Source organism: Oncorhynchus nerka, linkage group LG15, assembly GCF_034236695.1.
Source record: "Oncorhynchus nerka isolate Pitt River linkage group LG15, Oner_Uvic_2.0, whole genome shotgun sequence".
Classification (NCBI taxonomy): Eukaryota; Metazoa; Chordata; class Actinopteri; order Salmoniformes; family Salmonidae; genus Oncorhynchus; species Oncorhynchus nerka.
This window is the reverse complement of record NC_088410.1, coordinates 45,756,181-45,778,335: the sequence shown is the minus strand read 5'-3', so window position 1 is coordinate 45,778,335 and position 22,155 is coordinate 45,756,181. Positions and strand designations below refer to the sequence as shown.

At 41.5% G+C, this 22,155-nt stretch overlaps 1 protein-coding gene across 1 annotated transcript; it reads left to right on the top strand.

Annotated features, from left to right (window-relative positions):
• The first annotated feature begins 8,440 nt into the window (after positions 1-8,440).
• On the top strand, positions 8,441-18,936 carry LOC115143615 (V-set and transmembrane domain-containing protein 2-like protein). The gene is made up of 3 exons (XM_029684111.2): positions 8,441-8,602; positions 16,328-16,372; positions 16,531-18,936. The coding sequence occupies exons 1-3, from the start codon at positions 8,492-8,494 to the stop codon at positions 16,843-16,845; spliced, it is 471 nt and encodes a 156-aa protein (XP_029539971.2). The 5' UTR covers positions 8,441-8,491; the 3' UTR covers positions 16,846-18,936.
• The last annotated feature ends 3,219 nt before the right edge of the window (positions 18,937-22,155 follow it).

Here is a 22,155-nt window from a genome sequence, read left to right as displayed (position 1 = left end):
GTCGACACCCCTGGGATGACTCCCTTAACAGATGCCCAACTCTGGAGTTCGAAGCACGATACTTCAGATGACACGATTCTTGTGAGGCCTGCTGTCCTCGTCCTCTATTCCTCAGGCACATAATTCATTATTAGAACAAGCCCACTCCTGGTCAACCAGATAGATTTTACTTTTCTCGGCAAACAATTCACCCGCTTCATGACCCCAGATAAATATCCTTGTTAGAAAAAAACAGCCCAATTTAGTTTACCTTTATTTAACTAGGCAAGTCACACCCCATCCCGTGAACGGGACCGTTGTCATCATCTGACACTAATTAGCATAACACAACAGACATAAATCTTCCTAGAAAATCTTCCTATTCATGAAAATCACAAGTGAAATATATTGGAACACAGCTTAGCCTTTTGTTAATCACCCTGTCATCTCAGATTTTCAAAATATGCTTTACAGCCAAAGCTAGACAAGCATTTGTGTAAGTTTATCGATAGCCTAGCATAGCATTATGCCTTGCTAGCAGCAGGCAACCTTGTCACGAAAATCAGAAAAGCAATCAAATTAAATTGTTTACCTTTGATGAACTTCGGATATTGTCACTCACGAGACTCCCAGGTAGATAGCCAAAGTTCATTTTTACCCAAAATATTATTTTTTGTAGGCGAAATAGCTCCGGTTGTTCTTCACGTTTGGCTGAGAAATCAACCAGAAATTGCGGTCACTACAACGCTGAAAAATATTCCAAATTAGCTCCATAATATCGACAGAAACATGGCAAACGTTGTTTAGAATCAATCCTCAAGGTGTTTTTCAAATATCTATTCGATAATATATCCACCGGGACAATTGGTTTCACAGTAGAAGCGATTGGAATAATGGCTACCTCTGTACTTTACGCAAGATTTTCTCCGGGAGCATCATGTGACCACTTGCGCAATGTAGCCCCCTACGGGTATTCTTCAACATAAATGCGTAAAACTACGTCACAATGCTGTAGACACCTTGGGGACTACGTAGAGAGCGTAAACTGGTTCATAGCACATTCACAGCTCAATGGGGACTCATTGGCACGCAGCGCTTCCAGATTGGATTTTTCTCAGGCTTTCGCCTGCAACATCAGTTCTATTATACTCACAGACAATATCTTTACAGTTTTGGAAACGTTAGTGTTAAGAACAAATTCTTATTTTCAATGACGGCCTAGGAACAGTGGGTTAACTGCCTGTTCAGGGGCAGAACGACAGATTTGTACCTTGTCAGCTCAGGGGTTTGAACTTGCAAACTTCCGGCTACTAGTCCAACGCTCTAACCACTAGGCTACCCTGCCGCCCCGATAAGAGGTGAACCCTTGTACGACATACACTTATCATACCCTTCAATTTTCGACACCTTTTTCATTCCATTTTTCGACTACTACTGTTGTCTGTTCATCTTCTCCAACTCTGCACTTCTCGTTTCAAATTTGACATCCACTTCCACCATGATTTCTCATGGTCCTCGACCTACTATCGACGCCGAAAAACCATGCATGTAACCAAAATCCACACGTGTTTACTTGGTTTTGAGCATGTGAAATAAATGTAAACGACAGTACCGGTGGGATGAGATCACTTTTGCTCCATAAACCACACCCCAGTGGGCAGAGGCATGTTGCTTGTTCACTGGGACACATTTTACCACGAGAAAGACAGATAGCCCTCTCATTTTACAATGGTCTACACTAGTTGACAAGCCAGACCTGCTTGACATTCCCTCTCTCGTCGCCCTCTGTCCCTCTCTCTCTCCTTCTCACAAATGAGGCTGCTCCCTGGCCACGAGCAGTGGAGCGTCGAGGACAGACTTGTGGGAGCTCAGTCAGTCAGTCTGTGCTGAACCTCCCTCCCGAAAGAAAATGTATTTCAATAAACACAATAGCATTTTCATTAGTTTATGCAACTGTAGGCTATATGTGCAAAAGAATAAACACTAAAACACCACAATAAAACACCAGAATCCATTAAATAAACAACATCGCAAGGACCATTCATTATTCATTTGTTAAGGGCAGGTCTTAACTCTTGAAACTCTGGGGGCGGTATTTCATTTTTGGATAAAAAACGTTCCCGTTTTAAACGGGATATTTTGTCACGACAAGATGCTCGACTATGCATATAATTGACAGCTTTGGATAGAAAACACTCTAACGTTTCCAAAACTGCAAAGATATTGTCTGTGAGTGCAACAGAATGTTACAGGCGAAAACCAGATAAAAATCCAATCAGGAAGTGCCCCATATTTTGAAAGCGATGCATGCCAATGACTCCTTATATGGTTGTGAATGGGCTTCCTGTTTATCAGATTATTCATATACAATCTAACAATTGATAATATTCTCACCCATTGGACTATAGTCAATTTAATGTTTGTCTTTAGGCTAACTCTATTATTATAAGTGTGAAATTAGTTTCGATGTAGTTTAGATTTTGTTTCAATGGGCCGTCATTAGCTGCAGATTCCTGACAGGCAGGGGGGAAACATTGATATGTCCTCTTAAAACTGCTTAGAACACAAATTCTGTTTGTGTTATTAAGATTCTAACAACGATAGTGTGTTAGACTTATTTAGCAAAAGTCAAGGACGAGTGGGACATAACTTTAAAAATAAAAAAGTGCATGTGTTTTGAGTCAATATGACGCTCTCTGCTCTCCTAGTGTTAAATGGTTACATTTGTGGCCGCATTGTCACTATATCCTGGTCCCTGAGCCTAGCCTACTATCTCCAGGTCCCTGAGCCTAGCCTACTATCTCCAGGTCCCTGAGCCTAGCCTACTATCTCCAGGTGCCTGAGCCTAGCCTAGCCTACTACCTCCTGGTCTGTGAGCCTAGCCAATTATCTCCTGGTCCCTGAGCCTAGCCTAGCCTACTACCTCCTGGTCCCTGAGCCTAGCCTACTATCTCCAGGTCCCTGAGCCTAGCCTTTCCTACTACCTCCTGGTCCCTGAGCCTAGCCTAGCCTACTACCTCCTGGTTCCTGAGCCTAGCTGAACCTACTACCTCCTCGTCCCTGAGCCTAGCCTAACCTACTACCTCCTGGTCCCTGAGCCTAACCTACTACCTCCTGGTCCCTGAGCTTAGCCTAACCTACTACCTCCTGGTCCCAGAGCCTAGCCTATTATTTCCTGGTCCCTGAGCCTAGCCTAATATCTCCTGAGCCTAGCATAGCCTACCATCTCCTGGTCCCTGAAACTGGCCTACTATCTCCTGGTCGCTGAGCCTAGCCTATTGTCTCCTGGTCCCTGAGCCTAGCCTATTGTCTCCTGGTCCCTGAGCCTAGCCTAATATCTATTGGTCGCTGAGCCTAGCCTACTATCTACTGGTCGCTGAGCCTAGTCTACTATCTACTGGTCGCTGAGCCTAGTCTACTATCTACTGGTCGCTGAGCCTAGCCTACTATCTACTGGTCGCTGAGCCTAGCCTACTATCTCCTGGTCGCTGAGCCAGTAAGCCAGTAAGATGTTGCCAAGCCTATTGGGATTATTACTGTTATAGGGCATTATGTTCCAGCCTCATAGTCTATTAATTACCGGCCTATGGTTTACTATGTGAGTTGCATGTTAAATGCAAGAGTCATGGATTTACATAGGCCTATAAGACTATTTGGTCTCTAATGCAAAATCACATGTTAGATGGTTTGTTGTGTGCTATCAATTACAGTCAGATACGATAGGTTATGCTTTTATGATGATTTAAGTGCCTAAATGTTGACCCTTCTCGCTTATAAATTGATCTGTGGACACCATAGATCGAAATGGCTTACAATAGCCCTGGTTTTTATTTTACCTTTATTTAACTAGGCAAGTCAGTTAAGAACACATTATTATTTTCAATGATGGCCTAGGAACAGTGGGTTAACTGCCTGTTCAGGGGCAGAACGACAGATTTGTACCTTGTCAGCACGGGGGTTTGAACTTTCAACCTTCCTGTTACTGGTCCAACACTCTAACCACTAGGCTACCCTGCTACCGGTATTTTTTCTGTGTGACATAGGATGTGAAATCTGAAAGCACTTGAAGCTGGAATGTCACTCTTAGCATTTCATTGTCTCTTCTGACAGTCCATCAACTCCTGTCTAAATCCTACAGCACAGAGACACTGACAAAGCACATGCCTGCAATCCATGTATTGTAGTGCAGCAGGAGAGAGTGGTTATACCACTGTAGCACATGCCTGTAATCCATGTATTGTAGTGCAGCAGGAGAGAGTGGTTAAACCACTGTAGCACATGCCTGTAATCCATGTATTGTAGTGCAGCAGGAGAGAGTGGTTATACCACTGTAGCACATACCTGCTATCCATGTATTGTAGTGCAGCAGGAGAGAGTGGTTATACCACTGTAGCACATGCCTGTAATCCATGTATTGTAGTGCAGCAGGAGAGAGTGGTTATACCACTGTAGCACATGCCTGTAATCCATGTATTGTAGTGCAGCAGGAGAGAGTGGTTATACCACTGTAGCACATGCCTGTAATCCATGTATTGTAGTGCAGCAGGAGAGAGTGGTTATACCACTGTAGCACATGCCTGCTATCCATGTATTGTAGTGCAGCAGGAGAGAGTGGTTATACCACTGTAGCACATGCCTGCTATCCATGTATTGTAGTGCAGCAGGAGAGAGTGGTTATACCACTGTAGCACATGCCTGCTATCCATGTATTGTATTGTAGTGCAGCAGGAGAGAGTGGTTATACCACTGTAGCACATGCCTGCTATCCATGTATTGTAGTGCAGCAGGAGAGAGTGGTTATACCACTGTAGCACATGCCTGCTATCCATGTATTGTAGTGCAGCAGGAGAGAGTGGTTATACCACTGTAGCACATGCCTGCTGTCCATGTATTGTAGTGCAGTAGGAGAGAGTGGTTTCACCACTGTAGCACATTTATAACCATTCAGCTAAAATCATTTGTACATTTTAAACAAAAAAAAACACTTTATGTTTTTCACAGACGGGCAAAATTAATATGAGATGAAAGGTGAGAGCCTAACGAGTTCAGGAAGCCAAGATAAAGCTCTGTGCGATTCACAGTGATTGGGGGCAGGCATTTTGATCAAGAGAGACCATTTAGAAAATATGCAAATGTTCTCTTACACTAAACATACACATATGTATTTTACATTTATAAGGAAGGTGAAATCTTATAGTTAGTAATTGTATCATTAGATTATACTATATTTATAAAGAATATAAGTAATTTCAAGGCTTATTCATACCATTCTGTTGAATAGGAAATGCATCATATAAAATATTTTGTATTTTCATATTTCTATCATATTTGTACTGTGTACTTGAGCTTGTGTCCTCAAAAGTGTCTACACCTCAGCAATTTATAACAATTTGTACCTGAAAGGTGAGATTTGAACCTTTCTTGGAATATGCAGCATTGCTAGTTATTGTTTATGGCCCTCTCATGATAAATAATTACTTTTGGGGATTACGTAGATTGCATTTTGTAACATTTAGCTGTTTTAAAGGCACTGTTATCACCCTCTTCAGAGGAGCTTTATTTCATAGACTAAAGCATGTTACCTCTCGTGCCCCCAGTCTAGTGAAATACTCGGTCTCTCTGGAAGATAGATGTATCCTATCATAATAAATACACTACTTTGACAGACAGCACCTCCCCTAGCCTACTTTCTACCCACCACGATACCTCGTACGGGTCCCCTTTTCATGGTAAACTTTTCCTTTGAACCGTACTCCAGGTCGCAAGTTTTCATTTCCCAACTTTCTTCCTTCCCACCATTCTCAGGCACAGCAGCAGCTGCACCTTCCAGATCTTCCGCTATTTCTCTACTTTTCGACTCACCCTTACTCTCTACAGCTTTCCCAATCTCCATCTCACTCCCTCTATGATCACTACCATCCAGAGGAGGCTGGTGGGAGGCGCTATAGGAGGACAGGCTCATTGTAATGGCTAGAATGGAATAAATGGAACAGAGTTATAAGTGGTTTTCATGTGGTTGATTAGTTTGATATTACATTTTACATTATTCCAATCCAGCCATTACAGTGAGCCTGTCCTCCTATAGCTCCTCCTCCACTGATACTATCAGAAGTAGAAGGATCAAGGTACTCAAGCTCAGTTTTATTTTATTATTCATGAAAAGCAGGAGGTGTATAAACCGGAGATGTAGGTTTCCTTTTTGGAGATCTACTTCCGATTTTCCGCCATCTTCTTTTGCTCATCTTAATTTTAAGTTACTCATCGTGGTCATTATTTTTCTTCTTGTCCTCCATCCTGCTCAAATTCTCACTTTTCCCCTCATTTAGCAGCATTTTGCTGTAGTCCGCCCTGAGTAGATGTAGCTTGCTTCGTGATATACCACTCAGGTTTTTATGAGAAGGACCCCGTATAGTGATGAGGTGTCCTCAAACTTGCCTAATTTATGGTTCTAGATGCAGGGAATTCAGAACACAGCCTTTCCTCTCAAGGTTAAAGCATTTGGCTGCTGAAGTACAGCAGTGTTTTATGTACCTTTTAACATATTTACCATTTGCCCTCACCAAGAAGAGGTAAGAGTTGAATATCCCTTGGTAAATGGACAGATGTATAATAATTTCTAATACATTTTAACCATGAGGTTTTCACTCCATCTTTTCTGCATACTTTTAGCTATATTTTGTATCCTGTGCAAATTTGAATTGTCTTGGAACTACTCTGCATGATCTGTTTATTTGAGAAACAATATTGGTGCAAGAATATAAAATAAAGAAATAGGAGTAACCCACTTGTTCAGGACAATGCACTTACTCCCAAAAGAACTCATCACTGTAAATACATAGTCATATAAAATCAATATGGAGAGAGAGTGAGCAAGAGATCTTTTCAGTAAAAAATGTGAGACTCAATGGGGTGCGATGGGTGTACAATCACACATGACCTCAGGCTGCTACGCTGTGTAGAGCAGGAACTGAATGTACTGAACATCTAGTTTTATTAACCACCATCATTAGCGTGACGATAGATCAAATGAAGATAGATCAAAGTGATTGATGTGAATGTAATGAACCAGTTGTCATTTGTCCTGAAAAGCTACTGGGGATGCAGGCTTTCGTTCCAGCCCAGCACTACCACACCTGATTTAACTTAGCATGGTCCAGATTGAAGATCACGATTAGTTGATTATTTGAAACAGGGGTGTTCATGCTAGGCTGAAGCAAATGCCTGCACACCATGAATGGGATTTGGAGACCCCTGGAATATACCTTGATTTAATAGAGGCGTGATACGGTGATAATGTGTATTGTGTTCTCTAAGCGTTTGTCGTGCAGGGATGCTGGGACAATATTTAATCACAACACAAGACAAAGGCTGCTCTATGACCGGTGTAGTGTTTCCTTAATGTTTCTCTATGTTCTATACACAAGAGTTCGCTGCAGGAGAGATGGGAAAATAATAGGCAGTCAGGAAGGATTGCGAAATGCAACGGACGCAGAAATGCCTACAACCCTTTTAATTCTTTTCCATAGGGGTTTATCTTTTCAGGGGTAAATCACTTAGATAAGACACACATTTTTCACAATTATACTATCCATATCTATTGAAGTAGTTATTTATTATGATACATGTTGTACGCATGCTTCTCATTACCTAAAGGACAACATCCTTAAAAAGCATGACTCAAAATGCGATTAGATGAGCCAGTCGAATTGCATTTGTCTGATACATCTGCAATGTCTTGAAGACACACAAAACATCTCTCCTACTCACATCTCCCTACAGTATACAAGAACATCCCTTCCAAAATCCCCAAAGTGCCCTTCAACTTAACTATCTTCATCCTTGCTGAAGTTTTATCCTCATAGCAGATGGTGCATGTTAATAAACAACAAGACATCGCTTAAACAGAATACCAGTGGCTACCTTATCTTTCAAAGACTTGTCTATAAGACTAAAGCTCTTGGTGGAGGAAGCCTTTGTGGTGGAGAAGTTATGAAGGATGATTAGTCCATGAATTAGCAATGTGTTTTAAGGGAGCAGTTAACAGGATTTAGCGATGGTCTAATAGCTGGATGTGTGGGGATAGATAGGGGATATGAGGAAGTGATGTCTTTGTTTGAGAGATGTCCCAGGCTACTTTAGCCCTCTGAAGGATCACGAAAACAAAAAAGCCCACAGCAAAGCTGGGTGGTATTCATTAGGTGCCAAATGGAAAACAAACGACTGAAACAGGGAGGGACTAGCTGAAGATGTCCAATAAGAAACACTCTTTTTTTAGTGTTACTGTTCTTTAGCAATTATTTTGCTAAAGTTTCACAGACAGGGACTTTTTGACCCTTTCGTGATTTAAAGGCACAAATGTATCACTTTTATTTCCAGTGCTGCCCCTGGTTGGTCACTTTTTCTGGTCACTTTTCGGGTGCATACATGCTCAGTCTCTTCACTCTTTCTCCATTAAGCTCTCTTCACGGAGATCCCTCATGACACTACAACGCATAGCGGTCAGGATGTGGAGATGGCCTGTTCATTCCGGGGGGCGGGGCCCTCCTACTCCCTGGAGATCCAGTGGTGGTACATGAAGAACCACAGAGACTGGCCAGAGAAACCCGCCTGGACCTCCAATCAGGTGAGCCGCTGAGAGGAATGTTACGGTCGGAGGGCGGGACTTGCCTTTTAAGGGGAGATTGTTTTTGGCCGTTGGGTGTTTGGGTGACACGTGAGTCAACGATCAGAGTTACTGTTCTGTGATTCTGTTTGACATAGAGTAGCAGTGGTTGTGTTAGCTCAGGACTTGGTGAGCACAATTAAACAATGTAGTTCCACTCACTAAATATTAGTAACTGTCAACCCTGGTTTGTCTATTGAAAGGTTACAAATGGAACCCCAATCACTACTTGAGGCACATGTGTCGGTGTGTGTATAACATTTTCCCAACCTCCTAGTGTCAATACAATATTCACTTGAGTTATTTTCTTGTTTCATAAAAGAGTAGCCCTGTATCTGATTATCATTATCATCCATATTTGATTCATTCTCAGCTCAAATATTTATTACCTTTTAAAATGTTTTCTAAATGTACTGCAGTCGGGTTTTAGACCAGGTCATAGCACTATCTCTGCTGCATCTACAGTTATAAATGATGTTGTGAACTGTATGAATAGAAAGAAACATTGTGCTGCCCTCTTCATTGACCTGTCAAAGGATTTTAATACTGTTGATCACTCACTGCTAATTTAGAGGCTTTCCTCAAATTGGCCCAGACCAGGCTGCATGTAACTAGTTAAAAAATACTATAGATATAAAACTCAATGTACAGTACATTCTGAAAATATTTAGACCCCTTGAATTAAAACATTTTTGGTGCGTTACAGCCTTATTCAATAATTGCTAAAATAGTTTTTTCCCCCTCATCAATCTACACACAGTACCCCATAATGACAAGGCAAAAACAGCAAAAACATTTTGCAAATTTATTTTCAAAAAATGAACTGAAAAATCATTATTTACATACTGTACATTTTCAGACCCTTTACACAGGACTTTGTTGAAGCACCTTTGGCAGCGATTACAGCCTTGAGCATTCTTGGGTAGGACGCTACAAACTTAGCACACCTGTATTTGGGAAGTTTCTCCAATTCTTCTCTGCAGATCCTCTCAAGCTCTCTCAGGTTCTATGGGGAGCATTGCTGCAGGTCTCTCCAGAGATGTTCAGGTTGGATGGGGAGTGTCACTGCACAGCTATTTTCAGGTCTCTTCAGAAATGTTCGATCAGGTTCAACTCCGGGTTCTGGCTGGGCCAATCAAGTACATTCATTGTCCCGAAGCCACTCCTGCTTAGTCTTGGCTGTGTGCTTAGGGTCATTGTCCTGTTGGAAGATGAACATTTGCCCCAGTCTGAGGTCCTGAGCGCTCTGGGGCAGGTTTTCATCAAGGATCTCTCTGTACATTGTTCCCTTTACCTTTCCTTCAATCCTGACTAGTCTCCCAGTCCCTGCCGCTGAAAAACATCCCACCATGCTTCACTGTAGGGATGGTGCCAGGTTTCCTCCAGATGTGACGCTTGGCATTCAAGCCAAAGAGTTCAATCTTGGTTTCATCAGACCAGAGAATCTTGTTTCTCATGTTCAGAGTTCTTTAGCAGCCTTTTGGAAAACTCCAAGAGGGCTGTCATGTGCCTTTTATTGAGGAATGGCTTCCGTCTGACCACTCTACCACAAAGGCCTGATGGATGGAGTGCTGCAGAGATGGTTCTACTTCTGGAAGGTTCTCCCCTCTCCACAGAGGAACTCTGGATTTCTGTCAGAGTGACCATTGGGTTCTTGGTCATCTCCCTGACGAAGGCCCTTCTCCCCCGATTGCTCAATTTGGCTGGTCGGCCAGCTCTAGGAAGAGTCTTGGTGGTAACAAACTTCTTCCATTTAAGAATGATGGAGGCCACAGTGTTCTTGGGGACCTTCAATGCTGCAGAACATTTTTGGTACCCTTCCCCAGATCTGTGCCTAGACACAATCCTCTCGGAGTTCTAAAGAAAATTCCTTCGACCTCATGGCTTGGTTTTTGCTCTAACATGCACTGTCAACTGTGGGACCTTATATAGACAGGTGTGTGCCTTTCCAAATCATGTCCAATCAATTGAATTTACCACAAGTGGACTCCAATCAAGTTGTAAAAACATCTAAAGGATGATCAATGGAAACAGCAAAGTGTCTGAATACTTATGTAAATAAAATGTAACATTTCTAAAAACCTGTTTTCGCTTTGTCATTTTGGGGAATTGTGTGTAGATTGACGAGGAACATTTAATCAATTTTAAAATAAGGCTGTACGGTAAGAAAATGTGGAAAAAAGGCAAGGGGTCTGAATACTTTCCGAATGCACTGTGGTGATAAATCAGGTTTCCTGATATTACAAAAGGTGTCCTGCAGGGTTCGATTCTGGGTCCTATACTTTTTGCATTAACAATATCGACTTATGTACAAAATTGTAACCTGCAGTTGTATGCCGATGATACTGTTTTGTGTACTATGGCCCCCACGGTTGACCAGGCTCTATCTGAACTACAGTCCGCCTTCATTGTATTACAGAAGAACTTTATTGACCTGAAATTAGTACTGAATGCAGGTAAAACTAAGTCTATGTTGTTCTCTAGAGTGTGTAAAAATAAGTCTGATGATTTAAGCATACGTACTTTGGATGGTGTCCATATTGATTGTGTCTGTGTGTAACGAGTGCGCTGAGAGTCGGGAAGCAAGTTCAGGGAGTGAGTGTTTTAATAAATAAAATGAGGTGAGTGTCATGAGGTGCAGGTGCGTGGGACGATGGTGACAGGTGTGTGGGATAATCAGCAGCCTGAGGACCTAGAGGCCGGAGAGGGAGTATACATGACAGTAGCCTCTCACTGACGCACGGCTCCAGCTGCAGGACGCCGTCAAAGGGGACGAACCCGGGGATCAGGAGCGGACTGGTCACCCCTACTGATGCGCGAGAACCTGTCACGCCAGGTGAGGCACGGAAACCTGTCGAGTCAGCTGGGCCACGGGAACCTGACAGATCGGTTGAGGCAGGGGAGCCTGGCGATCCGGCTGAGGCATGAGAACCTGACGAGCTGGTGGAAGCAGGGGAGCCTGGCAATTTGGCGAAGGCATGAAAGCCCAATGAGCCGGCTGAGCCAAGGGAGCCTGGTGATCCGGCTGAGGCATGAGAGCCTGACGAGTCGGCTGGGAAGCCTGGCGATCTGGTTGAGGAATGAGAGCCTGTAGCAGTTCCCAGACCGTTCATCATTACTCTGACACATTTTAAAAAAATAAATCAACACTGCCTGTTGCTTCCCTTTGGTGAGGTGTTATTATGTAACAAGTGCGCTGAGAGTCGGGAAGCAAGTTCAGAGAGTGAGTGTTTTAATAAATAAAGTAAACACGAACTACAAACGCACCGACATGAAAACAGAATCAATAACACCTGAGGAAAGAACCAAGGGGAGTGACAGATACAGTGGGGCAAAAAAAGTATTTAGTCAGCCACCAATTGTGCAAGTTCTCCCACTTAAAAAGATGAGAGAGGCCTGTAATTTTTATCATAGGTACACTTCAACTATGACAGACAAAATGAGATTTTTTTTAATGAATTTATTTTCAAATTATGGTGGAAAATAAGTATTTGGTCACCTACAAACAAGCAAAACTTCTGGCTCTCACAGACCTGTAACGTCTTCTTTAAGAGGCTCCTCTGTCCCCCACTTGTTACCTGTATTAATAGCACCTGTTTGAAGTTGTTTTCAGTATAAAAGACACCTGTCCACAACCTCAAACAGTCACACTCCAAACTCCACTATGGCCAAGACCAAAGAGCTGCCAAAGGACACCAGAAACAAAATTGTAGACCTGCACCAGGCTGGGAAGACTGAATCTGCAATAGGTAAGCAACTTGGTTTGAAGAAATCAACTGTGGGAGCAATTATTAGGAAATGGAAGACATACAAGACCACTGATAATCTCCCTCGATTTGGGGCTCCACGCAATATCTCACCCCGTGGGGTCAAAATTATCACAAGAACGGTGAGCAAAAATCCCAGAACCACACGGGTGGACCTAGTGAATGACCTGCAGAGAGCTGGGACCAAAGTAACAAACCTACCATCAGCCAGGGACTCAAATCCTGCAGTGCCAGACGTGTCCCCCTGCTTAAGCCAGTACATGTCCAGGCTTAAGCCAGTAGATGTACACGCCAGAATGATCCAGAAGAAGATTGGGAGAATGTCATATGGTCAGATGAAACCAAAATATAACTTTTTGGTAAAAACTCAACTCGTCGTGTTTGGAGGACAAAGAATGCTGAGTTGCATCCAAAGAACACCATACCTACTGTGAAGCATGGGGGTGGAAACATCATGCTTTGGGGCTGTTTTTCTGCAAAGGGACCAGGACGACTGATCCGTTTAAAGGAAAGAATGAATGGGGCCATGTATCGATTTTGAGTGAAAACCTCCTTCCATCAGCAAGGGCATTGAAGATGAAACGTGGCTGGGTCTTTCAGCATGACAATGATCCCAAACACACCGCCCGGGCAACGAAGGAGTGGCTTCGTAAGAAGAATTTCAAGGTCCTGGAGTGGCCTAGCCAGTCTCCAGATCTCAACCCCATAGAAAATCTTTGGAGGGAGTTGAAAGTCCATGTTGCCCAGCAACAGCCCCAAAACATCATTGCTCTAGAGGAGATCTGCATGGAGGAATGGGCCAAAATACCAGCAACAGTGTGTGAAAACCTTGTGAAGACTTACAGAAAACGTTTGACCTCTGTCATTGCCAACAAAGGGTATATAACAAAGTATTGAGATAAACTTTTGTTATTGACCAAATACTTATTTTCCACCATAATTTGCAAATAAATTCATAAAAAATCCTACAATGTGATTTTCTGGATTTTTTTTCTCCATTTTGTCTGTTATAGTTGAAGTGTACCTATGATGAAAATTACAGTCCTCTCTCATCGTTAAGTGGGAGAACTTGCACAATTGGTGGCTGACTAAATACTTTTTTGCCCCACTGTATCGGGAAGATAATCAAGTAGGTTATGGAGTTCAGGTGAGTATCATGAGGTGCAGGTCCGCAAGACGATGGTGAGGGATAATCAGCAGCCTGATTACCTAGAGCCCAGAGAGGGTGTATAGGTGACACTGTGCTTACAAATATCTGGGCATCTGGGTAGATGAAAAGCTGTCTTTTACAAAGCATGTTGATGAGTTGGCGAAGAAGTTGAGAATAAAAATGGGCTTCTTCTGTAGAAATAGGTCTTGCCTCTCGCTCATTAGTAGAAAGCAGATTATTCTGTCGATGGTCCTATCGGTCCTACACTATGGCGACATCATCTATATGAACACAGTCATTAACGCCCCCTGATGCAGTTTATCATAGCACATTCCGCTTTATTACGGGTGACATTTTTAGGACTGGCTAATTCTGGAAATCCCTTTGACCTCTATTGAGTTAGGTCAATCAGATCTTAGTTTTCTTGCATCTTATTATTGGAACACTTTTTTTTAATGTTCCGGTGCCTCTAGGGAAATTCAGAAAGCTGATTGAGGACCTTATTACTGGTGAATGTGTTTGTTTTCTATGACTGTGTTTTTCTTGCATTTTTTGCATGCGTTTTGTATTTATATCTTGTTATGTGTATTTGTTAAGTCATTTATCATGGCTCATCGGTAAAGGAAACCTTGGTCTCAGTATGACTCCCTGAGAAAATAAAGGTTAAATAAAATACATTTAAAAAATGTTTAAAAAAAACATTCATTAAGCCCACATGGTCTTTGTTAACACACTATTACCATTCAAAGAGATCATGTTCATTACTGTTGACAGAACTGAATCGACTGAATCCACATTTGTCTATAATACAGCACGCAGAGGAAATACATTACCCAGAGCCCTTGGCATTGGAAATTATAGATAATTGCTGATTAGCATTTTACTAGCACTGTGGGAGGAGGTTGACTACTATAACTTATGGAAACTCAAACCCCCTGCTGTGATGCTAGACACTGTAATTGGCACTAAGGAAGGAATAGATTTTCCAAATCTCTGTTTGATGCATAATGCATACCCATGTCCCTAAGAACATGAACAACTTCATAGTTAAGAACACTATAATAATATGGAAGAAAATAAAACATATTCTACAAGAACCAACATCATTCCCTAAAAATACAACCTTATGGAACAATCCTTGGATAGGTTTTCAGAATAAATTGGTCCAAATGGAAAACTAAAGGCATAGAAACCATAAATGACTTGGTAACAGGAAATCCATTTAGCTCCATGACAGAATAAAAATACACTTTGGACTGACCAATGTATTTAGTTTCTAATGCACGCAACTTAAAGCTTACATATCACAAAATGTCGATTTGAAATCCTTTGGACACCAAAACAATGAGGGAATCTTATTTGAGTCAAAAAAGGATGTTCATATGATACGGAATATATACTGTACAAAACCTTGTAGAGAGCATATCCAACTGACAATATATAAACTATTGGAACCAAGACTTAAAAAGAGCTGATGTTGGCACAAGATGGGGGGAAGTTGGAGTATAACTACTGAAATTACAGTTAACGAAAAAAGTACTCATAATGTAGTATAAACAAATGTATAGAATTCATTGTACAAAGAGACAAAATTCACAAATTCTACAGCACAACAGCAGAGTCACGTCTTAAGTGTAAAACCAATAATGATTGAATAATCCATGCTTTCTGGGAATGCTATGAAGACTAAAAGTTATGGGCGGAGCAAGAAAGTTGGCTGTCAGAACTATTACAATGTAAACTTATTTGAATCTGTCCGTCTGCATATTTCAAGACTGATCTTGAAAAAAACGTACATTAAAACTTGGAAATCAACCAATCCGCCAACATTAACACAATGGAAATATGAAATGACTTTTATTATTGAAATATTTAAATAGCATTGGCGTCCGAGATAGACGAATGGGTACAGTGTAAGGCCAAGTGGCAAACAACAATGCAGGCGCTAGGGATGGGGGTGTGAGCATGCAGGTCTGGGGAAATTAGATGCATCCAATGTTTGTGTGCGTCTGTAAGTTGTTGTTTGTATGTATACGTTTGTATCTGGAGTAAAAAAAAAATTAAAAGACAAATAAAATATTACCTTCCCCTACTTTCCCAGATAGCCTGTTAAAATTGACACCACGAAATAGCTAGCAGACATAACAACAGCAAAAAAATATATTAGACTACCCAGTGTGGATAGAAACTAGTTTATCTGAGCACACTGCTAAAGGTTTTGAATTGCCGATGTGCGAAAGCAAATATATGTACGCAGTATCACATTCCACTGGTTCAGGTGGTGGAGTCTAACACATTTTCATTTGTTGATTATCTGACGTGTAACATATTTGAAAGCATGTCGACATATACGGAATATATATGTATATATACAATATATATATATATATATTTACATTTATTTGAACAGTTCAACAGGGAGTCATGCTGAGACCAAGGTCTCTTTCACAGTTGAGACCTGTATATACATCAATACACATCAAACACATCGATTTGTTTAGTTTTTTACCTTTATTTAACTGGGCAAGTCAGTTAAGAACACATTATTATTTTCAATGACGGCCTAGGAACAGTGGGTTTGTCAATATACTCTGCACATCAATAAACATCAATATACACATCAATATTCACATCAATACACTAAAAGCAAAACACAATCATAGAAAAACATGTGAAGTCATATTTGATTATATCTCAATTGATAATGTATGTCTCTTGCGAATGTTATTTCAGCCATATGCCTGACTTATTTTAACAAATTCCTTATAGGTGGTGCCAATGGAGGAGATGTCTAAGGATGCCACCAAAATAAGTGTGAGGAGACATATGTACAGTCTTCAGTACTGCACTGTAAACTAAATGGACTCTTAACTAAACATGATTAACTCATTATGAACATAATTATTTCTGTTGAAACCCAGGAATATAATTCATATTCACGTGACTCACAAATACATGATCTCCTGCCACAGGTGGTGAAAGTGGCTGGGAGCAACATCTCCCACAAGCTCCGCCTTTCCAGCGTCAAGCAGTCAGACGAGGGCACATACGAGTGCCGTGTCATCGACTTCAGCGGCAGCGTTGCGCAGCACCACCGCGTCCGGGCCTACCTCCAGGTGGAAGCCGAGAGATGGCTGGGTCACGGGTCAGCAGACACCCAGCCCCAGGAGCCCCGACACAAGGGACAGGGGAGCCAGGTGCACCCCCACCAAACAGAGGACCGGGAACTGAAGAGGCGATCGGCCGATGACAGCACCACGGACTGCACTGAGAGCTGTGTGCTCTAGAGTCTGGTTCTGTGTCCAGATAGGAATAACAGGAGTGCATGTTCCCGATTATCTTAAGAAGGATGATTATTTTTACACCAGCAGAGGCCTGGACAAAAACTGCTTAATTTATGTTAATTTATGAATCGATTTGTTTGGTTGTTTGTTAATCTGAGATTTGTTTATGTTTGTTTGAATTCGGGTTGTCACAGACCACCAGAGGGCATGATCGTGTTGTCTTGGTTCTTAAATGTAATGTTATTTCTCATCGCCTTTGTTAAATGCTTTGTCCATGATTTCTGACTCTGGAGTTGTGATGGGTGAAGATGAGGGTGTCGTTGGGAGGAAAGGATGCGGGGAAGGCCTGTATCTCAATAGTATGAAGTATCTTCCTTCCTTTGTCTCCTTTCCTTAATAAGCACTGATCTGAAATTAATGGAAAGTACAAAGCAATATATACTTTCGGGCTCTTGAGTGGCGCAGCAGTCTAAGGTTAAAAGGTTAAATAAATGAAACAATGAAAATACTGAACAAAAATATAAACGCAACATGGAACAATTTCAAAGATTTTATTGAGTTACAGTTCATAGAAGGAAACCAGTCAATTTAAATAAATTAATTAGCTCTAATCTATGGATTTCACATGACTGGCCAGGGGCGCAGCCATGGGTGGGCCTGGGAGGGCATAGGTCCACAATCTTGGGAGCCAGGTCCACCCAGTGGGAAGCCTGGCCCAGACAATCAGAATGAGTTTTTCCCCACAAAAGGGCTTTCTTATGATCCCGCAGGTGAAGAAGCCAGATGTGGAGGTCCTGAGCTGGCATGGTTACACTTGGGCTGTGGTTTTGTGGCCAGTTGGATGTACTGCTAAATTCTCTAAAATGATGTTATGGCTTATGGTAGAGAAATTAACATTACATTCTCTGGAAACATCTTTGTTGGATATTCCTGCAGTCACCATGCCAACTTGAGATATCTGTGGCATTGTGTAGTATGACAAAACTGTACATTTTAGAGTGGCCTTTTATTGTCTCTAGCACAAGGGGCACCTGTGTAATGATCATGCTGTTTAATCAGCTTCTTGATATGCCACACCTGTCAGGTGGATGGATTCCTGCTCTTGGCAAAGAATACATGCTCACTAACATGTAAACAAATTTGTGCACATAATTTGAGAGAAAGACACTTTTTTTTGCATACAGCATGAATCATTTCTGGATTCTTTTATTTCAGCTCAAGAGAAATGGGGCCAAAACTTAACATGTTATGTTTACAATTACAATTTGTTCAGTTTAGTAGCTACCAACCCAGGTATTTCTGTATCTGAAGTTATGAATTAAAGGAGACAATTAGAGGAAGTGATTCAGGAGTATTTAGACCCCATAGTTCATCGAAAGATACATTTTGCTCTCGGTGACATACACTTTGAAATACCTTGTTTCTTAATGGTCTTTAATGAATGGAAACGTATTCCAAAAGAAGCTACAGTATTTACATGTAAATAACACTTTAATTGATCAAGCTCTGTGAAAGGACTTTGAAGGTTGTTCTTTGGTTTGTACTTTACATTTTACTTTGATGTTTTGTAAAAAAAAATCTTGATCGAAATGTGTAACTTTCTAAACCACTTCTAGAATATCCAACGTAAACCCAAACATACATGTATGCCTTCATAACATTGAATAAATTGTATATTATCTCCACACTGTACACACACACTTTTCCCATCAGCACCACACAATGTATCAAGTGCTAATTAACCAAATGAATCATTGCACACTATGGGCCAGTTTCCCAGCCCCAGATTAAACCTAGTCCTGGACTAAAATGCATTTTTAATGGAAATTCTCCATTGAGAATGATTGTTAGTCCAGAACTACGCTAAACCTGTCTGGGAAACCTGCCGTGAGAGTATGTTAATTCTAGCTTTTTTGTCTCAACTAGCGCTGGGTCTTTTTTTGTGCAATTATTTCGTCAATGGAGTTAAAATGACAAGTTGTGTTTTTAAAATATTTTTTAATCTTCTCATCCTCCTCTTCTTGACTGTATTTGTTCTTCAATCTAAGTGATGCTGTTTGATAGCTATTCTGTTAAATACATTGATTTGATGGAGAAAAAAAAACCTTGGTCTTTGGAATGATTTTTTTTTTTATTGTTCAGTTACAGGACTATGATGTCTGGGTGATCTCCTGTCAGAGAAAAATTGTATCCCAAAAATCAAAACATTTCAACACGATAGTTGATGAAACAGTTGTATCTCAATGGCGGTGTTGAATGCACGACAGGGTACCAACTACAGATAACAATCTACTTAAGCCATGAACTCACCAGTAGTGTTCAGTGCAGAGAGCCTTGTGTTCCTCAGTCGACGGTTTGTCCTGTCTTTTTCCTTTCAATAGTCAAAAGGTAACAAGGTGTATAAAGTAATGTATTCAAGTAAAAATTTGTGAACACCATAGAATAGAAGACAGGCAATTACTGTTACACATTTTATTAATCTTTTTTCAAAGATTCTCCAATGGTAATAGATAGTAGGGACAACAATTCATATTTTAACTTAGTCAAGTTGGTTTTAACATACAATACATAGAACCATGGAATTATACTATGCGGGGTTATAAACTAGGTTTAATAGAAGGGTTACAAGCCACAATAAACTTGGATTAATTTATCTATTTCTCATTGTCTGTTTGTTCATAGCAGATTGGGATACAGTGCGCTGCTGCCACCTATAGGGCTAAAAATGAATTACAATTACTGATGCACTTCTCTTGAACAGATGATGGAAGTCCATGTAACACTATCTAATCACCTGACTCCTACCTATTCTCCATTTCACAGTGATACATTAAATGCAATGTGTGATTTTAAGGCCTTTACAGTTCGAAGAGGGTTAATGTTTAACAAACACACACGTCCTATATCAACTTTGATTCAACCAGTGGGGAACTTCTAATCTTTTCCACGATGGTGGCTGTTATTCAATTGGACAATGGAATAAGTATTATACTGATCGTCAGTGGCCGTACTCAACTACAATACTACAATACAAATGTTTTAGCGTAAGCCAAGCGTTGTATGTAAGCGGGACCCAGTTTGTTTAGAAAGGACTTCCTGCTCAAACACGAAGCAGCTCCTTTCTTCAGCACCATGTCAATGACGTCAGGTGCCTTCTCTTCCCTCACACAAATCCCCTTCACTGCATTCACATCATTGGCAATAATCCCTTTCTGTTACAGAAGTCCATCCAGCAAAACATCAATAACAGGCTTTGACACTCAAGCCACAAACTCCTTCCCCACAGAGCGCTGTTGTTTCTCTGCAGAACTCAGAACTCAGCTGTTCCTTTGCTGAATCACTCTCAGCCTGGAAGAGGTAGAATATACCTCTGCAAAAACTAAAGAGTAACCCTGCCACAGCAGTGCGTCTTGATCCAGATTAGTCAGTTAGTGAGTTTAATAACATCAAACATGGAATGATACAAAACTTATAACAGCGGTTCGCAATCAAGGGAGTAATGAAGTCCAGGTGTGACTGTTGATACTGAGACGCAGGTGTGCGTAAAGATAGGTTGCCAGGACCAGTGGTTAGGAAGCTGGTGACGCCGCATGCCGGAGAAGATGTGACAATTGTTGTGACAGAACACTGAGCCAACATACCAATCGACTATATCCATCAGTAAGTTCTGCTTTTTGTTCTTTGCAGATTAATTTGCATGATTAATTTAATCAAATGTTCTTGCAACTTTTTCTCCTTTGTCTCACTCCTCCTAATGCCCCTTCTGTGGCTTCCTCAACCTCTCCAGCCTGTAAACCAGCTACTGTCCGACCTGCTACTCTACCTGATGCACCATTCCCTATTTAAACTACCCCTCTTAGTTTAACTGATGTCCCTCCCAAAATTGCAACCTTTTCTCTGTCCCCAGCCATCTTATCTTTCCCATTTTTCCCTCATACATATGGCTTCTTTGTTTCTGTCTGGGATCACTAATCCAACCACCTGTAATGTATATCTTTCAGCTCCCAGGTCTACCACCGCCATCTAAATGTACCAATTCCAATCCTGCTGCCCCACCAGCAACTCTACCTGCTGCCCCTGCATCTCTACCTGAACCTCTGCCCGAAACTCTGTCAGACCTAAAAACAAATTGGTGACAAAATAAATAAATACAATTTGGGGGGGGGGTACAGGTACAATATTCATAACAATTCATATATTAAGTGTATATAACATGTACCCATGGGCTGCCCTCAAGATAAAAACAAAAGTAAGAAATACATCACATGATCACACAGGATTTTGTAATAGGTAGTTGGGTTTCTCAAGGGACTACATTGCTCCTGAGTGGCGCAGCGGTCTAAGGCACTGCATCTCAGTGCAAGACGTGTCACTCCTGTGTGTTCCACACGGAACTGCTTCGGTTAGTTATTTCGCGTGTCGTTTATTGTTTTGTTTCAGTATTCGCTTGTTTTAATAAAGAGCATGAACACGTACCACACTGCGCATTGGTCCTCCGATCCTTACTGATCCTCCTCGTCGGAGGAAGAAAGCCGTTACACTGAGACTCTTTCTGCTTTGATGGGCTTGTCCGGTCTGCGGTGAGCGGCCAGCTGGATAAAACTGCCTGAAAGTGGTGTAGGGCTTCTTAACCACCAACTGTTTGGTCCTCTTGCAGAAGATTTGCTGGTACTGGACATCTCCTGGAAAGTGGACGAGACGTAGGGCAACATTACTTTGTTGGTAATGGTATCAATCGAATGGGACCAGCTAGTTTAGGGACAATGGGGGGGACATTGGGAGCTGCTTTAGAGAGGAAAGATCAGTCAACAAAGTGAACGGGCTGGGGGGCTAAAGAAGGTGTGAAAAGTCTTAGGAAGGCAGTTCTTACACAACAATTGATGTGTATGGGAGATTGAAGAGAAATGGCACCTCAATCCAGTGTTGTATCGGTCTCGAGACCACATATTGAGTGTCTTGGTCTTATCTCTGTGTCGGATATATTTACTCTGTCTTGGACAGTGAGGATTCATCATTTCTTCGAGACCAGCAGAGTAAAAGAGATCAGCTTACACTCAGTCAGCAGATTAAACGGTTTTGCCAGGCCAAATATATACACTCCTTTCTTGAAACCTTAATATTTTAACAGCTTTTTTATCCAGGGCTGCAACTTTCACTGGGGACAGAGGGTCTTCCCCCCAGTTCTATCATTGCAATGTTATACAAAAAGCGGGCAACTGTGAGCTTTAGGATCATGTGGATGCCTTTGAGCAGTCGGATAGGCTGTTTGGAGTGTTCAGCAAGTTGGATTTAGGGCAGCACAGACACCACAGG